This window comes from Callithrix jacchus, chromosome 10 (genome assembly GCF_049354715.1).
Source record: "Callithrix jacchus isolate 240 chromosome 10, calJac240_pri, whole genome shotgun sequence".
NCBI lineage: Eukaryota > Metazoa > Chordata > Mammalia > Primates > Cebidae > Callithrix > Callithrix jacchus.
The window spans coordinates 73,394,699-73,413,045 of record NC_133511.1 but is presented as its reverse complement, the minus strand read 5'-3'; the positions used below and the strand labels follow the sequence as shown (position 1 = coordinate 73,413,045).

The window sequence follows — 18,347 nt, the reverse complement described above, 5'->3', positions numbered from 1 at the left end:
GGAGAAGACTAAAAATAAGTGCTGCTCTTGGAGGAGCTCACTGGTTCCCACACACAGTCTGACCCCCGCCCCGAAGCTCACACCCACCCGTTTTCCAGGCGAGCAACAGGCTGTGCCCCAAGGAAAGCCTGCTGTTTCCAAAAAAGAGCAGATTGAGAAGCAGCTCCAGTCTGAGTTTTTGGTCCTGCTGAGCGACGGGCCCCATGCAGGGTGTTTGCTGTCCTTGGCGCTGGTGGTACCATCCCCTAGAGACCAACTGCCGCAGACTCGGGAGAGTCTAGTCCTGGGCTGTCGGCACCAGCCAGAGCTCCCTGGGGGCCACATTTTAGACAAGGGCCAGGGCTAAAGGGTCCTGCCTCTTTGGCTGTCCCCCATTCTGGAATACCTGGCTTTACAACCAGGGAGGTAGAAAGGGTGAGGCTGCTTCAAGTGTATTTCCACGAGACTTAGGGAGCAGTGCTGGGTAGACAAGAGCCTTGGAAAGGCCGGAGAGGTGGAGCTGTGGCTGTTTTCCTCCTGTCAGGGCAGGTCACATGCAGGCTCTCCAGGGCCCCTCCAGCATTCCCTGGATGCCACCCCCCCACCCCACCTCCTCTTCATATTCCCATCTCCTTTGAGAGCTTCCCGCTAAAAACAGCTTTTCCCCCTTACCCAGCCCTTAATGTGTGGCCTTTGGCTACGACTGATTATGAAAGTGACCTTTGATGTGGGTGCGGTGGGAACTGTGGTTACATGCAAGGCCCTGAGCTCTGCTGTGGCAAAGGACTTGCAGATGCACATCTTGTGACTGCCTGGGGCTTCCCAGCTCTCTGGGGTTTCCCGGAACTCCCAGTCTGAAGAGCAGGCCCTATGGGGTGTCAGCATGCCCCTCACATGGCTTCAATGTTCACCCAGGCCAGAAGCAGGGCCCAAAAGGGCAGAAACAAATGCCTGGCAGCACAGTCCACGGCAGGCTGGGCCAGCCCACAGAGATCACAGAGGCGGCAGGGAGGAGAGCCGGAGACAGCAGCTGGCACGAAGGGAGGAGTGAATTCCTGGAGACACACCCAGATGGGGGCCAGAAAGGAATAGCAGGCTTTGCTGCCTATGCACTGTGCTCCAGACCCTTGCTCCTCACCTCTTGCCCAGCTCCAAAGCACAGTGTGACCCACCCAGTCCAGGTTCCCTACCCACACTATGGCAGGAAGTGCCAAGGAAGAGCATCCCTAAAGGTGCAGGGAAAAGCAGCTTGGTTTTTCTCTGTCTAAAAGCCTGAACAAGTCAAATGAAGAAATTCATCCTGTCAGTATACATTTTCCCCCACATCCAAGGCAAATGAAACCAACTTCCTGGCCTGGGTTAAGGATTACCACATGGTATGCAATAAAGGTATATCTAGGACTCCAAGGAAGAAGAGGTAGACAAGCTCATTTGGGAGCTGGACAGGGAGAGGTGGTGCAGAGTTCCAGCCTCTATGGGATGGGAGAGAACACCCACTCTCCTGGGAGGAGCACAGTGCCCTTTCTTAGGTTCTGATACAAGAGAGGAGGAAGGAGAAATGTGGCCAATGTGGCTGCTCTCATTAGCCTTGCTAACTCCCAGCTTTCATGGAGCTGGGGCTCAGGTGTCCCTCTTCTAGTTCCTCCTGAGCACCTGCGTTCCCCTCAACTTCATCACTGACCTAGTCACACTGAACCATGCCTACTGCACCAGACTGTCAGAGGTGGGTCTGATTTCCCACTCACTTCTCCCACTTCCATGCCTTCAATTCTTAGCACACAGTACGAACTTGAACATTTTTTGGATAAAAGAATTAAGTCTCAAATGATAAGACTGACAAAGTAAGGCTAAAAAATGCTATTTGAGAAAAGAGACTTCAAGATCTTTTTCTCCAGGGTAAAGATGTTCAACACAAAGAGGAAAAGATGGTCAGTTTCCTCTGTGAGCTCAGCTCAGCTGTGAGGAACACAGGAGGAGGGTGCAGGGCTGGGGAGAGAAAGAGACGGAAAAGGGAGGAAGGGAGGGAGGAATCCGGATAAACAGCTAAATTCTTGACATTTTTATGGCATGTCAAGTAGCAAGTCTTATCTCAGCCCTGTTTTTCCTTAAACACCAAAGTAAATTTTACTTATATTGTAATTCAACTCAAAAATCACAGATTAACGCCCCAAAAGGCCTAGGAGCAAGTTGGCAGGAGGGAAAGGGGAGGGGCTTAGTGAAATGGGATTGATTGAGAAGCTAAGGCACCTCTTCACTCACTCACCGCACGCCCCCAACCGCCTCCAGGGGCAGCTGGGTCCCGGTTGTGGCTCCCTCATCTCACTGGCCTGGCAAGGCAAACCCATGGCTGCACCACTTCCCCAAGATGTCCATTCTGTCCAGGGCACCTCAACTGATCTACAGATGGGGTTCTAGGGATCAGATAAGCCCCTGAATATGTTTGTAAAATACACACAGAGTACATTTGTATGCATAAATTTTTCTCTGAAAAGAGTTTTCAGATGATCAGAACAGTCCACGACTCCTGAAAGGCTAGAAGCTCAGGTTTTATTCGGCCTAGGCAGTTACTCCCAAAGGTCAAGGCTGCCCTTGTTATTGGGGGCCCTGGGCTTCTTGCTTGCATTACACCGCTCTGTGAGGTGGTGTCTCAGACTCACTGGACCCATCTCTGAAGAGAGAAGTCCTCAGGAACCACAGACAGTACACAAATAGGGGTCACTACAGTGACCTAACAGCCCCCAGGGCCTTCCTGTAAGTACTTTGCTCACCTTCAGCCAGACTCAACTCATTGCTGCATGTAATATGCAGCAGCCAGCTGTGGGAAAGGGCAAGAGACTGTGAGGCTGAGCATTCTGGGAGTGAAAACACAGCTAAGAGGCCAGGGTGGTCAGGCTTGCCAGGAAAGTCACTGTAGCTTGCTCCACCCCAGTCCTAGGGTCTAGAAGAGAATCTCAGGATTGTCACCTACCTGGCTGGAATTCCAAGTACTTGAGGGAATGGGTGAAAGGGAAGCTGGGGTTCCCTGAGGTTCTACTCCTGCTGCCTACCAGAAGTCAGCAGCATCTTATCAGGCAGAACAGTAAACCGAGAGGAATCTCATGATCACATGCCTTTCCATTGACCTATCACCTACAGGCATCCTGGACTCAGCTCAGCCCCGAGCCTTCACCTCTGGGCCATGGGTGGCAGCTGCCAGGACACTCCCTCATAAATCCTCGTAAGTCAGAAACAAGCTTGTGTCCATCAGCATACATGGTGCACAGTGCGCCCGTTGCTAGTGAGGAGGAGGAGAAGGAGAGGGAAGAGCACAGTGGAGAAAGTCCTGGGCACTGCAGCTCAGGCCTCCACAGAACACAAGTGTGGAAACACACCTCCAAAACAGAACAGGACAAAGGTAGGCGGACTTTTCCTGTAAAGGGCCAGATGGTAAATATTTTGGGTTTGGTGGGCCACACAGTCTCTCTCATACTCAACTCTGTCTGCTATTTGCAGTGCCAAAGCAGCCACAGCCAACACCTAAACCAGCATGTGGCTGTGTTGCAGTGAAACTTTATTTATGGACACCACAATTTGAATTGTATACTATTTTCCCATCACAAAACATTCTTGTGATTTTTCTTCAGTCTTGAAAAATATAAAAATCATTCTTAGCTGATGAATGTAAGAAATATGCAGTGGGTTAACTGTAGGCCATGGTTTGCTAACCCCTGGGTTAGGACAGTGCTTCCCCATCCAGAATGAATTCTCTGGGCCTGAGGGGGTTCTAGTAAAAACGCAGATTCTGATTCAGTAGGTTGGATACAGGGCTTGCCGTTGTGCAAGCTCCCAGGTGATGCCCGCACCACTGGTCCCAGGACAATACTTGGAAGAGTAAGAGGTTAGGAAACTTCTTTCAAAAGTTCCTCAAGGCAGGCGCAGTGGCTCACTCCTGTAATCCCAACACTTTGGGAGGCTGAGGTGGGCAGATCACCTGAGGTCAAGAGTTCAAGACCAGTCTGGTCAACATGGCAAAACCCTGTCTCTACTAAAAATACAAAAATTAGCCAGGCATGGTAGTGCACGACTGTAATCCCAGCTAATCAGGAGGTTGAGGCAGGAGAATTGTTTGAACCTGGGAGGCAGAGGTTGCAGTGAGCCAAGATACGCCACTGCACTCCATCCTGGGCAATAAGAGTGAGACTCCATCTCGAAGACAAAAAAAAAGTTATTCGAAACATAGATTACTAAACAAACTTGCCAGAAGCATAAATTCCCTGGAGCCTGCCTGCCCACTAGCAGGTATCTGAAAGGGCAGAAGGCTCTTGGTGGTGTGTCTCTGGCAGGTTTTGTGTGTGTGTGTATGTGTGAGTGGAGGGTAAGTGGGTGTCTACATGCTCAGACCTCAAGTTATGCTCACCTGGCAACATCATCCACCATGGTCCCAGTGTCTGAAGCAGGAAGTTTAGTGGGGAAGGATTTATTTGCTCTTTCACCAGTGTTTGCACATTCTTGGTCATGTATAAACATTGTTAGGGGCTGAAATAGTCTCTTTAGGTCAGATCTGAAAGGACCCAGATTGCTAGAATTTAACAGGGTAAATTTACTTTGGGGGACAGGGATCACGATCCAGGAAAATTAAAACTGCTAAATTTGCAGTGGCTGAAGGCGTCTAGTCTTGGCTGCTGTGCCAGGAAAAAGGCATTCAAAGTCCCCCAGGGGACAGGAAGCTTCTCTAGGGCACAGCATGGCATACACTGTGGGCTAGGATATGCCTGCGGGAATGGAAAGGGCCATCCTACTTGCACACCAGCAGAAGGAACTGCAGTCAAAGAATCTGGAGAGGTTTCCTCACATCCACAGGGGAAGGTCAAGTCTGCTCCCAGGACCAGTCCTGTCTCTTCTCCCCTACCCTCAACAGTGGAGCCCTCTCTTGACTGCCCTCTGTCCACTCTTTCTAAGGAAAACGGCAAAGAATTTTCTCTTTGCCAGCTGACCCCGGCACAGTTTAGCAGCTTCAGTAATGAGAGGTGCTTATATTATCTTTGTCTAAAAAAGAAAAATAAAAAGCTGTTTTCTCATGTGAAGCCCCTGCTGTACATCTTTGGGATTCCATTTCACAGCATTTGTCCCTGACTCCCACCTAGTGGCTTCTTCCAGCACTGCACAGGGAAAAAGAACCACCCCTGGTGCCACTGGAGCCTGGCCCAGTAGTCCCTTTGGAGCTAAGCGCAGAAAGAGAGCAAGGACACCACTCAAGTTCACGCCTGTCACAGGGGAAGTAAGAAAACATGCTGGAAATCGGCTCACACAGGCTCTACTTTTTTCCTTGAAAAATAAGTACCAAATTTTCCCTACTCTCTTTTAAGATCCAGAGGAAAAGGTTTACCTACAAAACTCCTTCTGCAACTTTTCAAAATTAAAATGTTCAATGCACATGTGTCCTTACCTATCTTTTGTTTCCCATTCCGGATGGAGAATGGAGATACAGAAATGAATCACATGGTAAGAAATTCAAGCTCACATTTTATTTTTTTGAGAGAAGGAAAGAAAAAAATGAGTAATGGAGAGGAAGAAAGAGGAAGAGAAAGAGGGAGGGTGAACGGAAATATTGCTTTATTCTGAAAAAAAAATTGGGTATTAATAACGGCAAGTCAATGTTTCATTTAAACCTATGAGTAGGTGTGATGTGGTATTGACAAGAATGTATATTTTGTGTATTTGAAGTGGAGAGCTCTATAAATATTTATTAAGTTTACTTGTTCCGGATCTGAGTTCGAGACCTTGATATCCTTATTAATTTTCTGTCTCATTGAATCTAAGTTTCTATGTATCTGGGTGTTAGGATCGTTAGCTCTTGTTGTGGCACTGATCCTTTTACCACTATCTCTTTGTTGCTTTAAAATCTATTTTATCCGATACAAGAATTGCAACTCCTGCTTTTTTAAAATTAATTAATTAATTTATTTATTTTTGCTCTCCATTTGGTTAGTAAATCTTTCTCCATTCCTTTGTTTTGAGTCTTTGTGTATCCTTGCATGTGAAACAGGTCTGGATGTAACATGCCATTGGGTTTTGGCTATGTCTTTTGATTGGGGGATTTAGTTGATTTAAATTTAGGGTTACTGCCATTTGATGTTAACTGGCTGTTTTATCCATTCATTGATGTAAATTCTTCTTTATGTTGGTGCTCTTTACTTTTTGGTATATTTTTAGAAAGGCTAATACTGGTTGTTTCTTTCTGTGTGTAATGCCTCTTTCAGAAGCTCTTGTAAAGCAGGCCTGGTGGTAATAAAATCTCTGCGTACTTGCTTGTTCATAAAAGATTTTATTTTTCCTTCAGTTGTGAAGCTTAGTTTGGCTGGATATGAAATTCTGGGCTGAAGGTTCTGTTCTTTGAGGATGTTGAATATTCTCTTCTGGCTTGTAGGGTTTCTGCTGAGAGATCTGCTGTAAGTCTGATAGGCTTGCCTTTGTGGGTAACCTGACCTTTCTCTCTGGCTGCCCTTAGTATTTTCTCCTTCGTTTCAACCCTGGTGAAACTAATGATTATGTGCCTTGGGGTTGCTCTTCTTGAGGAATATCTTTGTAGTGTTCTCTGTATTACCTGGGGTTGAATATTGACCTGCTTTGCTAGTTTAGGAAAATTTTCCTGAATAATATCCTGAAGGGTATTTTCCAGCTTGGATTCATTCTCTCCGTTGCATTCAGGTACACCTATCAAACGTAAATTTGATCTTTTCACATAGTCCCACATTTCTTGGAGATTTTGCTCATTCCTTTTTATCCTTTTATCTCTAATCTTGTCTTCTTGTTTTATTTCATTAAGTTGGACTTTGACCTCTGATATCCTTTCTTCTGTTTGAACAATTCGAGTGTTTAAACCTGTGCATGCTTCTCGGAGTTCCTGTCTTGTATTCTTCGGTTCCATTAATTCACTTATATTCCTCTCTAAGTTGTCTATTCTCAATAGGATTTCGTCAAACTTTTTTTCAAAGTTCTTAGTTTCTTTACATTGGGCTACAACATGTTCTTTTAACTCACAGAAGTTTCTTATTATCCATTCCCTGAAGTGTAATTCTGTTATTGGGATGTGCTCGTTCTCCATCAAGCCTTGTTCTATTGTTGATGTGGAACTGTGATCATCTTTAGAGGGAGAGGCGTTCTGATTTTGAGTATTCTCAGCCTTTTAACGCTAGTTTCTTCCCATCATTGTAAATTTATCCTCCTGTCGTCTTTGAAATTACCAACTTTCAGATTAGGTCTCTTGAGTGGACGTCCAAGTTGTTAGTTCCCAGGGCCAGAACAGCGGCGTTAAGACTGATGGTGCTTTACTGCCCAGGGTTCTGCTGTCTGGCTTCCTTCTTGTGTTCGTAATAGGCGACTCTGCCTTCCTGGGGCTCCAAACCTTGGTCAGAAGGGGAACCAGTCCCGTTTACTCTGCCCTGAGAGCTGCCACGCCGAGGTGCCGTCACAGCTGCTGCGCCGGCCTCAGGAGTCGTGCTGGGGACCCGTGTGGGTCCTCCAAACCTCGGTCAGAAGGGGAGCCAGCCCTGTTTACTCTGCTCCGAGAGCTGCCGCGCCAAGGTGCCGGCGAAACCGCTGCGCTGGCCACCAGAGTCACGCTGGCGACCCATGTGATTCCTCCACTGGGGATCTTCTGCTCCGTGAGCGACCAGAATTTGTCTGAAAGTGTGGCATCCTCTAGTTTTCTGCACTTTCCCTGAGAGCTGCAATCCCGAGATGTTAGCGATCGGCCATCTTGGATCGTTCTCAAGCTCACATTTTATAATTCATAAAACAGATTTTTCTCACCTTCTTTTGCAACTCCTCTGGCTTTTCAATATGGTAAACAGATTTGCTTCTTTGGACAGAATGAAAGATTGCAAGCTGAATCTGGCAGGAATGCATGGGCTTTGAGGAGCTGGGAGCTGAAGAAGCTGCCATCTGTGACAAGGTGGTTTATAGCTGAGAAGGGGGTGGTTCTGTTCCCCAGCTTGGGCCTGGGTTTCTTTGTTTCTTGGGAAACTAGTTAAAAAGGTAACTGAGGGCACCTGAACTGAGTTGCTGGGCTGTCAGAGGTGAGCACTTAGACCAGCTGGCCCCAGCAGAGGTTGCTCATTCAGGAGGGCAACTCCTCAGGTTTTTCACTATGGTAAACATATTTGCCGCTCCACTGTTCTTGAGAGCTGGGCCTCTGTCAAGCCCTAACATAAGGGCAGCAGTAAACCGAGAGGTTCCTGTCTTCATACTTTGGAAATCAAGAGGTCAAGACTGAGGGAGGCAAAGGCTGGTGCTTACCAAGAGGCCACTCCATACAGCCCCTAGAATTAACTGCAGAATTGGAATGCTTGGCCAGATCTTGCAGACAGTTTCAGACTCATTGTCATCCAGTAGGGAAACTGAGTCCCAGGGAAGTGAACAAGAGGCTCATGCAAGTGAGTGGCAGAACCAGGGTAGAACCCTGGCCTTTTAACTCCTTCCTACCTCCCATACTCCCTCACACTGGTTCAATTTGCTTTCACCCACTCAAGCACACTGACTAGGACTCTTGCAACCTTGCAAATAAAAGCCTGGGTTCCTGTGGGATGGCCAAGCCTACACTGTGTACCCCAGTTCCAAAGAGGTCCCAGAGTACAGCCCTTCTTTATAGGTCCTCTGCCAACCACTGCCCCTCACCCTGGAGCCTGAGCTTTTCCTTGACTTGCTTTCACTTTGCTGCTGGGTTTGCCTACCCTTCTTTGACTTCATCTTGAACCTTCACGAAGAATCTCCTTGGCCCATACCCAATGTGTGAAACAGCAGAACAGACTGGCTGGCTGGTAGGAGATGAAAGGTGGACATAACATACTGTTAGAGAAGCACAGCTACTTCATGTGGAGACTCTGCTGGCTCTAGTATCTTCTGGGCATCACCCAAAGACCTGGGACATGAATCAACACTGTACCAGCCTGGGTCTACTCCTCCTAGTGAGCTGGCTGTCCCCAGCCCTGTAGAGCCCATTTGAATCTGGCTGGCTATCCTCTCTAAGGTTTCCACCACCCAACCTAGCCTTAGATCTTTATAACCAACCTTCACCCAGCCAAGCCAAGCAGGGTAGAGACACCCCTTTCAGACCACGGGAAAGCCCCACTCAATGCACAGTCCAAATCCTGGAAGTGGTCACAGTGGTACCAGCTCCTTCTTGCCTCTAGTACATGCTAGGGTCACTGATGAGCAATGCTTCATTTTCTGGGTTTCAGGACCACCTGTGGGGTTCTGGGGCTCCTGACCAGAAATAACCACACCCTCCTCAGAGCATCATCCTACATTTCACCATAGTAAACAGAGAAGGAGGAGTCTGCCCCTTTCTGGAACTCTGTTCCCATCACAACAGAGCTGCCTCAGCCTTCCAGCCAGGGCCTCAGTATCATCCTCCATGAGCACTAACCCTGAGCTTGGCTCTGTCTTCCAGATGTAAAGGACCACCTTCCCATCTCCTGAGGGTAACACTGCTCTGCTGCAGGCCAGGTCCCAGCTCATCTTGGACCTCAAGACACCCTCTATATGAGGTCCTCATTCATCAGCTTTCCAGGGGAAATAATAATGCTCCTAAACCAAAGGAATCCAGACCCTTTTGTCCTTACCTCACTGAGGCCCCAGACAGTATCCCCATTAAGAAAGCCTCACACATGCCCTTCTAGGCCTGGAGCCCACTTCTCCTCATCATACTTACTGCCAAGGGGCAGGATGCTATTTTAGATCCCGGAGCATGGGAAACTCACTCACAACCCAGTGCCACTGACTCCTGGGCAGGTCTGCTCCACTTGGGCTTTAGGACGAGTCTGCTCTGTTTTATACCCATCTCCTGGCAGAGTCCTGGCCAACAGCGCTCCTACTGCTGCCAACTGTGCTGGCCCAGCTGTGCTTCAGCTCTGCCAGGACCCAGCAGGAAAGGAACCAGCCCTATTACAAAGACACAGCTGCCGAATTGGAGGCACTAGGACTAGGAGTGCCCTTTTCATGTAAAACATAAAAGAGAGAGCCCAGGACTAGTCTGCTATTTGTCCTATTCTAACAATGAAGTATTCTTCCACATTGACCCCTGCTTCTCAGCAGCCCATTCTTCTGGTGGACCACAGATGCCCAGTGCCAGAAGATTTGCAGCCCTGATGAGGAGCAGCAGTACAAGACCACATTTTCTACCACGTAATCCCTCCCCTCTGCTCACAGTTGATTTGCCCTGGGGTAGACACCTGACCTAAGGTGTGCATCCAGAACTGTGAATAAATTAAGTCTTTAATTCCTATCTATTTTACACTTAACACTTCTTCATTGATCTGGAGGACTTCGCTAAAAAATAATTAACTGGACCAATCATATTCTTTTCTTTAGAAACTTGAGTTTAAAACGAAAACATATTGAGAAAACATGGAAAGAATCTGTCAGTCAATAACAGTAAACTCAAACCTAACAGAGTTTGTGGCAGTCACTCCGAGCTGTCTTCCTGAAAGACAGCTTTTCCCAACTTCATCATCATTCCTTTCTGACAGAGGCCACCTCCCTTTATGGCAGTGCAACTGCTTGCCAGCCTCCCTTGCAGCTAGGGTATGCATGGGTGAACAAATCCTGGCCACTGGGGCTAAATGGGAAGTCTGCTAGAGGATTGCAGAGAAAGAGTTTCCCTCCTGATTAAAAATAACAACAACAACAAAAAAAAACCACACTAAAGTAACTGCTCCCTAGGTCTGCACATAGTTGCATAGTTGTATCTTGTAAGGACATGTTGCCTGCAGTTCTAGTGACCATCTTGTGACTGTTATGGGACATACCTGGGCAAAAACCACCCCTTGAGGATGGCAGGGCAAAAAGACAGGAAGAACCAGTGCCCGTGAGGTCACTTAGAGTCACTTATTTAAACCTGGGACTGTCTATCTTCTGGACATCTTGTTTGTGGTCTATCTTGTTATTGCTTATGTCACTTTACTGGAAAAAATATCCCAACTGACAGAGATGTCACGAGAGAGAGTTGCATCACATCAGGCCAGTGTCGTGGCCAAGCAGGAATTCTGGGTGTGTGACAATGCCAGAGTGTCTACAGAGGAAAAGGGAACAAATAAAGGGATACACAGATACCATGCATGAGAAGGTGCTGGGCAGTGCTGCCTAATCCCTCAAACCACTTTACTAGTTTCAATTCCAATCCTAATCCACATGGGATTAAAAAAAAAAAATTCAAGTGAGTCTCCATGATTGAAAACAGTGCTTCTTAAACTTAAAGTGCTTATGAGTCACCCGGAGATGGTTCAGCAAGTGTGAGATGGGGGCCCACATTCTGCATTTTTCACAAGCTACTAGGGGGTAAGAAAGCTGCTGAGCCACAGACCAAAATCTGAGCAGTAACAACTTCTAACTAAAATCACCAATCTAAAGCACCGGGTGAGTTTGCTCACCAGTCTGAATTTATTTCCATACAGATTAAGACCTTGTGTGGAATGTGTATACAGGCCCATCGTAAACTGACTTTAGGTCTGCAAGATGTAAAATACAGACAGGCTATCTCTTTCCAGAATTAAAACCTTAGCTTACAGCCCTTACATCTTGGAATGTTTATATGAACTTCTGACCCCCTAAAAGTACTTGCTTTCCCATTGATAGGTTAGTGACTGCCATAATTACTCTAGAAGATTTATGAATTCTTTTAGGGAAATCTCTCCAAAGAAAGGCATTCCCTAAACCATTGTACATAATCCCAACACAGAACTGCAAATCTGAAGGCAAGCTGTTTTCTACCAAGGCATCTTGAAAAAAATCAACTGATTGTCAACTGCCTTTGGATCAAAGATATTTTTAATAAATTTCCAAAAACTGTTTTAAAAATAAGATTCATTGTGTTTATACCAAACACTAAAAAGTATTGTTGATGGATTAGAGTTAACCGTAGATAAAAATCAAGCCATAAACTTACTAGAGGAAGAAACAGGTGAACGTTATTTGTTCTGAGGTTGGAAAAGGCCTTGCTAGGGCCAAAAGGAAAACAAGAAACCAAGGAAAGACTGATAGAGTGAAGTACACTTGTTTAAAATCCCATGTCTCAAAAAGCACCCTAAACATTTAAAAACAGAGTGAGGAAAATATATGCTACAAATAAAGCAAAGGGCTAAGAGAAGGTCATTCAAATAGATAAGAAAACCACTAAAATCCTAATAGAAAATAACAGCATAGAATATGAATAGTCTCAAGTGGGAAAGGCCCCACCCAATGGGCTCAGGGTGATTTCTTGGTATACGGGAAAAACATATTGGAGCTGTTTCTTAACCTGTCCTTTAAAATCTATTTTGGTGAGCAGTGGATACCCTAAATACCCTGACGTGGTCACTATGCATTATATACATGTAACTTAAATTTCACATGTACCCCACAAATTTCTACAAATAAAAGACTTTACAATTCTGTTTTGTGTTATTTTTATAATTTAAGTATATTAGTAAAATTCTAGCCAGGTGCAGTGGCTCATGCTTAGAATCCTAGCACTTTTGGGAGGCCGAGGTGGGTGGATTGTTTGAGCCAGGAGTTCAAGACCAACCAGGCAACATAGGGAAACCCCGTCTCCACAAGACAAAAACAAAACAAAAAATTAATTAGCTGGGTGTGGCAGTGCACTTCTGCAGAGGTGGCACACTTGTAGGAGCAAGAGGTGGGAGAACTGATGAAGCCACAGTACACTCCAGCCTGGGTGGCAGAGCAAGATCCGGTCTCAAAAATAAAATGCTGCATATGTGAATATGCATATAAGAAATGAATTTTTTTCCAGATCGGATATAGGGTCAAAAGTTTAAAGGCCATACAGAAGAATACGAATAAACTCATTTTTAAAAGTTTAGCCTTTTTATCAAAGAAATGCAAAAATATTAAGAAAATATTTTCTTCTAAGAAATTTATAAAGCTTTTCAAAAAAATCAGTAAGGTAACCCAGTCTTTGGTTTGTGGTAAGAAACAAGGCGCAGTGGGATCTAGCCGAGGAGAGAGACTCCAGCCAGGGATTATAACTCAGTAAGTAGTACATGCAGTTCAAGGGGGTCTCTGTGTGTGAAATCTTCAATGTTTGCCCTTCTCTGGCCCTGGATTTCCTCAGGAGAGGGCAACTGTGGACCGCAGGAGGGTGTAGCTTCAGTTGCTTGACTGGGCTCTACACTCTTTGATGAGAAGGGCCACCCTGCATCGTTGGCCAAGTGGGATGGAAGAGAAGGCTGGAAGGTGTACAGATGAGTCAACAGCCCCAGTCAGCAGTGGCACTCCATGGGCTACGCCATTACATTTCCCAGTGGTTCCCAATCAGGCCACGGGACTACTCACCAATCTCTCTTCAAACCACTCCTTTATGTAGGCAGCTGTTGGGCCAGGGATCTGGCTCAAGAGGGCTGCTCTCTCCTGAGGAAGCTCCAGCATCTCCAAAGCCAGCCTCAAGTCCTCGATGAGATGGAGCACTGGGAAGGGGTTCATGTAGGAGGCTGGGGAAGCCAGTCCAGGCTCACAAGTACCATCACTAAGATCTGCACCTGTTTTAGTGCCTGCAATGAGAGAGAGAGGTGGAAAACTCAGTAAGAAGGGTGGAAACCATGGGCAAGGAACTGGTAAAGAGCAAAGGTGGTGAAAAAATGGTGAAAGGGACAGATAAGAAGCTAGGAGTGAGCTGCTGGTGGTGGTGCACGCCTGTAATCTCTGCTACTTAGCAGGCTGAAGCAGGAGGATTGCTTGAATCCAGGAGTTTCAGGCTGTAGTGCGCAATATCGTGCTTGTGAATAGTCACTATTCTCCAGCCTGGGCAACAAAGTGAGACCCCCATCTTTAAATAAAAAAACCTGGAAGGCCACCTGGACCCCAGCTGAATCACTCACAATGTAAACTTCCCAGAAATCATCTTTATCTAATCGGGCTGGAGAGTGTAAAAAAAGGGATGCAGAGGTGGGTAATTGTACCCTTTGAGACTGACATATGAAGCTCACACACTTAGGCACTGGGAAAGCACGGCCAGTCCTCACTAGGGACCATAAACTGCTAGTTTAGACGGTAAGATCTCATTCTTCAGCTTTTAGAATAATTTTCTTGACGTTAATGTCATAAATTGCACAGTTGTCCACCAGATAGTCTTTCATTCCTGTGTGTGCATTCCACTCCTCTGATAAAGGGATGGATCTTGATCTGGGCTGGCCTGGTGACTTGCTCTGATTAGTAGAATGCAGTGGAAGTGGCTCTGTACCATTTCTGGGCCTGGGCCTTAGGAGGTCTGAGAGTTTCCACTCTCTTTGACACTAAACTGCCATGTAACAAAGCCCAGTTACCCTACTAGAAAGACTGCCCCACCCTTCATAGCCCTCCCAGCTGTGGTGACAAATATGTTAATGAAGCCATCCCGGATCCTCCAGCCCCCATGAGCTGCCCCAGCTGACGCCGCGTGGAACAGGGAGGGGCCACACCTGCACTCAAATTATGAAATTAAAAAGAAATAAACAGTGGTAGTTTTAAGCCACTATGTTTGGGTTGACTTATCCCACAGCAATAGATGCCAATCACTATATTCATTTTGGTGAGGGCTGAGTGAACTGGAATCTTTCTAGATCTTCCCAGTTGGGAGATCTTTATATCCCCTGACATATGCTCTTAAATTTGTATTATGAAATATATCCATACCTCATCTCCTTATTGTGGGCTGTGAAGTCTCAAAGAGTCCATGTTACATTTAGCTGAGTTCCCAGCATCATGCACTCTACCCAGTGGACAATGAAGAGGAATCTGACCAAATGCCTGCACATATACCTGCATGAGTAGCCAGGGAGAGCGCTTCCATTTTCTCAGAGACACGGGATATTGGGTCAGCTTTTTCTAATTTGATATGTTCCAAATTGGACTGTTCCACCATTCTTAAACCCATCATTTAACAACAGCTCATTTAACAACAGCAGCAGCAGCAGCAGCAATTTTTCAAATCAAAACTGGGGCAACAGTCTAACAAAGAAAGTCTGTGCTTCTTTCAGCAGTAAGAAACACTTTAGAAAATACGGTTTAGGTGGTGGAATTTCTAGGGCATTTGGATTATTTATAAGGCCAACCAGATGAAAGATTTCAAATTAGGACTCTACTGGAAAATGTGAGCTTGGGGCCACTGCATCCACGGTATGCTGCAGGCCTGACGTCCAATTCCAGGTTCCTTTACTCCTCTCAGAGCCAACCTCCTCCTTGCCAGGCAGTCTTGGGAAATGCAAAATCCACACAGATGGAAACAATTACCATTTGATTGCCAGTTTGCTTTCTGAAAATGTATGATACAGGGAATTATGGATCACAATCCACAAACAAGTCAGAGGCTCTGGGGAGCCAGGAAACAGCCCAATTACCACACTGGGATGTGTGCTCAGCACTTTCTGGCTCCTACAAATCCAATTAAGAGTGGACTGGGAAAAGCCACAGCCAAACTTGAGGAAAGAGAATGGACAGAAGCAGAGCAAGACCTCCAGTCTCCAAACCATTGCTGAGTAATCCCTCTCCATTCTGTACACATGAATTTTAAACACATAGCCATCCAGTTTCATTTTAAGTATTTCATAAATGTAGGATGAATGAGTCAGGCTAAAAGGTGGATGGAAGATCTGGGTTTTCATTAACTTTATATCACTGTGTGGACTTGGACAAGTCTCTTCCTTTCTCTGGGACCCTCTCTGCCCTAAAGCTTTGGGATTCTTTCCTACTATTCAGTGTTTGTGTGTGTACATGTATAAAAAACTTTCTATTTCTATTTCTTTGCAACTTATATTTTTTATTACTTTATCAAAACCAATGGTCAATAAATACAAGATAAGGGAAGTAAAAAGATAAATACTTTGTCTCTGAGCTAGTTGTAATGACAGTGACAGAAAAGCCTCAGTGACAAATGCCACTTGATTTTAAATTTAAGAATCAGGTAAGGTTATAGGGCAGAAAACTAAGGGAAGAAGAAAGTTCCAAAAGCCACCTTTGGGCTTTGGGATATAAATGACAAAATACTGAATAAGCATCTATACAAGGGGAGATATAATTCTAAGTTTCCTCTCAGAGGAGGAGTTTGGTAATGAGCCTCTGAGAAGCCCCCAGTGACCCATGCCTCTTAATGTTCATAATTTTGTGGATATTATATCACAGTTGCTCAGTGTCACCAGTAGAACATGGCAGAAATGATGGAATGTCACTTCCAAGGCTAGGTGATAAAAAACACTGTGACTCCTCCTGCTTTGTTCTCTCGGGCAACTACTTCTGGTGGAAGGCTGGTGCCATGTTATAAGGACACTTAATCATCCCTATGGAAAAGCCCATTTGGTGAGGAACTATGGCTACCTATCAACAGACATCAAGGAACTTGGTGGCCATATGAGTGAGCCATTGTGGAAGGGATCCTCCAGCTCAGATGTCCCTAGTCTTAGCCATGGCCTGTTAGGAACTGGGCCACAGAGCAGGAGGTAAGCAGTGGGCCAATGAGGATTACTACCTGATCTCTGCCTCCTGTCAGATCAGTGGTGGCATTTGATTCTCATATTGTGAACTGCACATGTGAGGGATCTAGGTTGCTCACTCCTTATGAAAATCTAACAAATGCTTGGCGATCTGAGGTAGAACAATTTCATCCTGAAACCATCCCCCAACCCCCCAGGTCCAAAGAAAAACTGTCTTCCATGAAACCGTTCCCTGGTGCCAGAAAGGTTAGGAACTGCTGCTCCAGCCCCAGAGAAGCCTTCAGATGACTGTAGCCCCAGCTAATATCTTAACTATAATCCTTTAAAAGACCTAAGCCAGAACCACCCAGCTAAACTCCTGAATTCCTGGCAGATAAAAACAGAGATGATAAATGTTTGGGGTAATTTATGTTACACAGTAAAATAACTAACGAATGAAAATAGCTGAGAATATTCTGAGAAGTACAATCAAGAGGGACTTGCCATGCAATGCTAAAATATGTTGCTAGAATTACTCTTACAGGAAAAAATAAGATCTTTATTTTACACCATACACAAAAATAACATTTAGACAGACAAGCCAGGATTACATGCTTAAAAAACTGAGCTAGAAATACAAAGAGAAGATGGATCAAAATTGAGTTAGAGGAAGATTTTATAGGTACAGGAGCAATTGAGCAAGTCATAAAAAAACAATAAATCTAACTTACGTAATATTAAAAACAAAATTAAAATTAAAAGACAAATTATAGCCTGAATAACCTACTTGTAGGCCAAGCATGGTGGCTCACACCTGTAATCTTAACACTTGGAAAGCTGAGGCAGGTAGATCAACCTGAGGTCAGGAGTTCGAGACCAGCCTGGCCAACATGGCAAAACACTGTCTCTACTAAAAATTCAAAAATTAGCTGGGCATGGTGGTGGTACCTATAATAATCCCAGCCACTTGGGAGGCTGAAGCAGGAAAATTGCTTCAACCTGGGAAGGGGAGGTTGCAGTGGCTGAGATAGTGCCATTGCACTCCAGGCTGGGCAACAAGAGTAAACCTCCATCTCAAAAAAATAAAAAATTAAAAAATAACAACAACAACAACAAAGACCTACTTGTAACAATTACAACAAAAACTCAGTATAGCTTTCATATATAAAGAGACCTTATCTATCAATAAGAAAAATTCCCTAATCCACTTCTGACACACAAAACAGGCACAAGGTTCTAGAAGGCAATTCTAGAATTAAAAAACAGAAGTAAAAATTAAAAATAAGAAAATGTTTTTACATTGGTAAACAGAACATTTAAAAATAATATTCAATTTTCACCTATGGAAATTGTTGAAAATGCAAATGCAATGATAGTTAATGTTGGCCAGCTCATATGCTGTTCATAAGGGTACCCTCCTATGCTATTAATAGATAGACACAAAGACTGACCTAATCTTTCTGAAAAGCAATTTGGCAAGATACAGGAAAATATTCATGCCGTTTGACCTAGAAAGTTAACCTAAGGAAATATAATTAGACATGTAGTCAAGGATTAATATATAAAAATAATCTCAGCAGTGTCTTAATTATTAAAAAGTAGGGGAAAATTCCCCCAAATTGGTGAATGTTTAACTCCTGGAACATTCAAAGAATATAATTCATATAGCTACATAAAAAACAATTGTCTAAAGACTCAATAACGTGGGGAAATACTTGCTTTATTCAGTAAAAAAATTATAAATATATGTATATGTGAATATATACAGAGAAATACACAAATGTTGACAATATTAATTTTCATTACTTTCATAACAACTTGTTTTAAACTTTAAATTTGTTGAATATATGTAAGAGATTCAAGTTTGACATTTAGTTTGCACAGGACTCTAGGTTCTCTTTTTCTTTGAAAGTTCCCACAGGATGCTAGACAATATGGAAGAATTCAAGT

The 18,347-nt window shown here is 44.8% G+C and overlaps 1 protein-coding gene and 1 long non-coding RNA gene across 18 annotated transcripts in view; one reads left to right on the top strand and one right to left on the bottom strand.

Moving 5' to 3' along the window:
* The window catches only part of PPFIBP2 (PPFIB scaffold protein 2), a 141,655-nt gene that overhangs the window by 79,770 nt on the left and 43,538 nt on the right, over positions 1-18,347 (bottom strand). For 13 of the 16 annotated variants that reach the window (XM_035265687.3, XM_078340422.1, XM_078340424.1 and 10 more), the window contains one exon: positions 13,291-13,505. In XM_035265687.3, the coding sequence (XP_035121578.1) occupies positions 13,291-13,505 (215 nt within the window). Of the gene's footprint in view, positions 1-87; positions 3,049-13,290; positions 13,506-18,347 lie in introns of those variants that run through there. The other 3 variants (XM_017977878.4, XM_035265692.3, XM_078340429.1) reach the window with 2 other exon arrangements.
* Positions 1-18,347, top strand: part of LOC118145808 (uncharacterized) — a 71,339-nt gene that overhangs the window by 30,727 nt on the left and 22,265 nt on the right. The gene's annotated exons all lie outside the window — the stretch shown is intronic.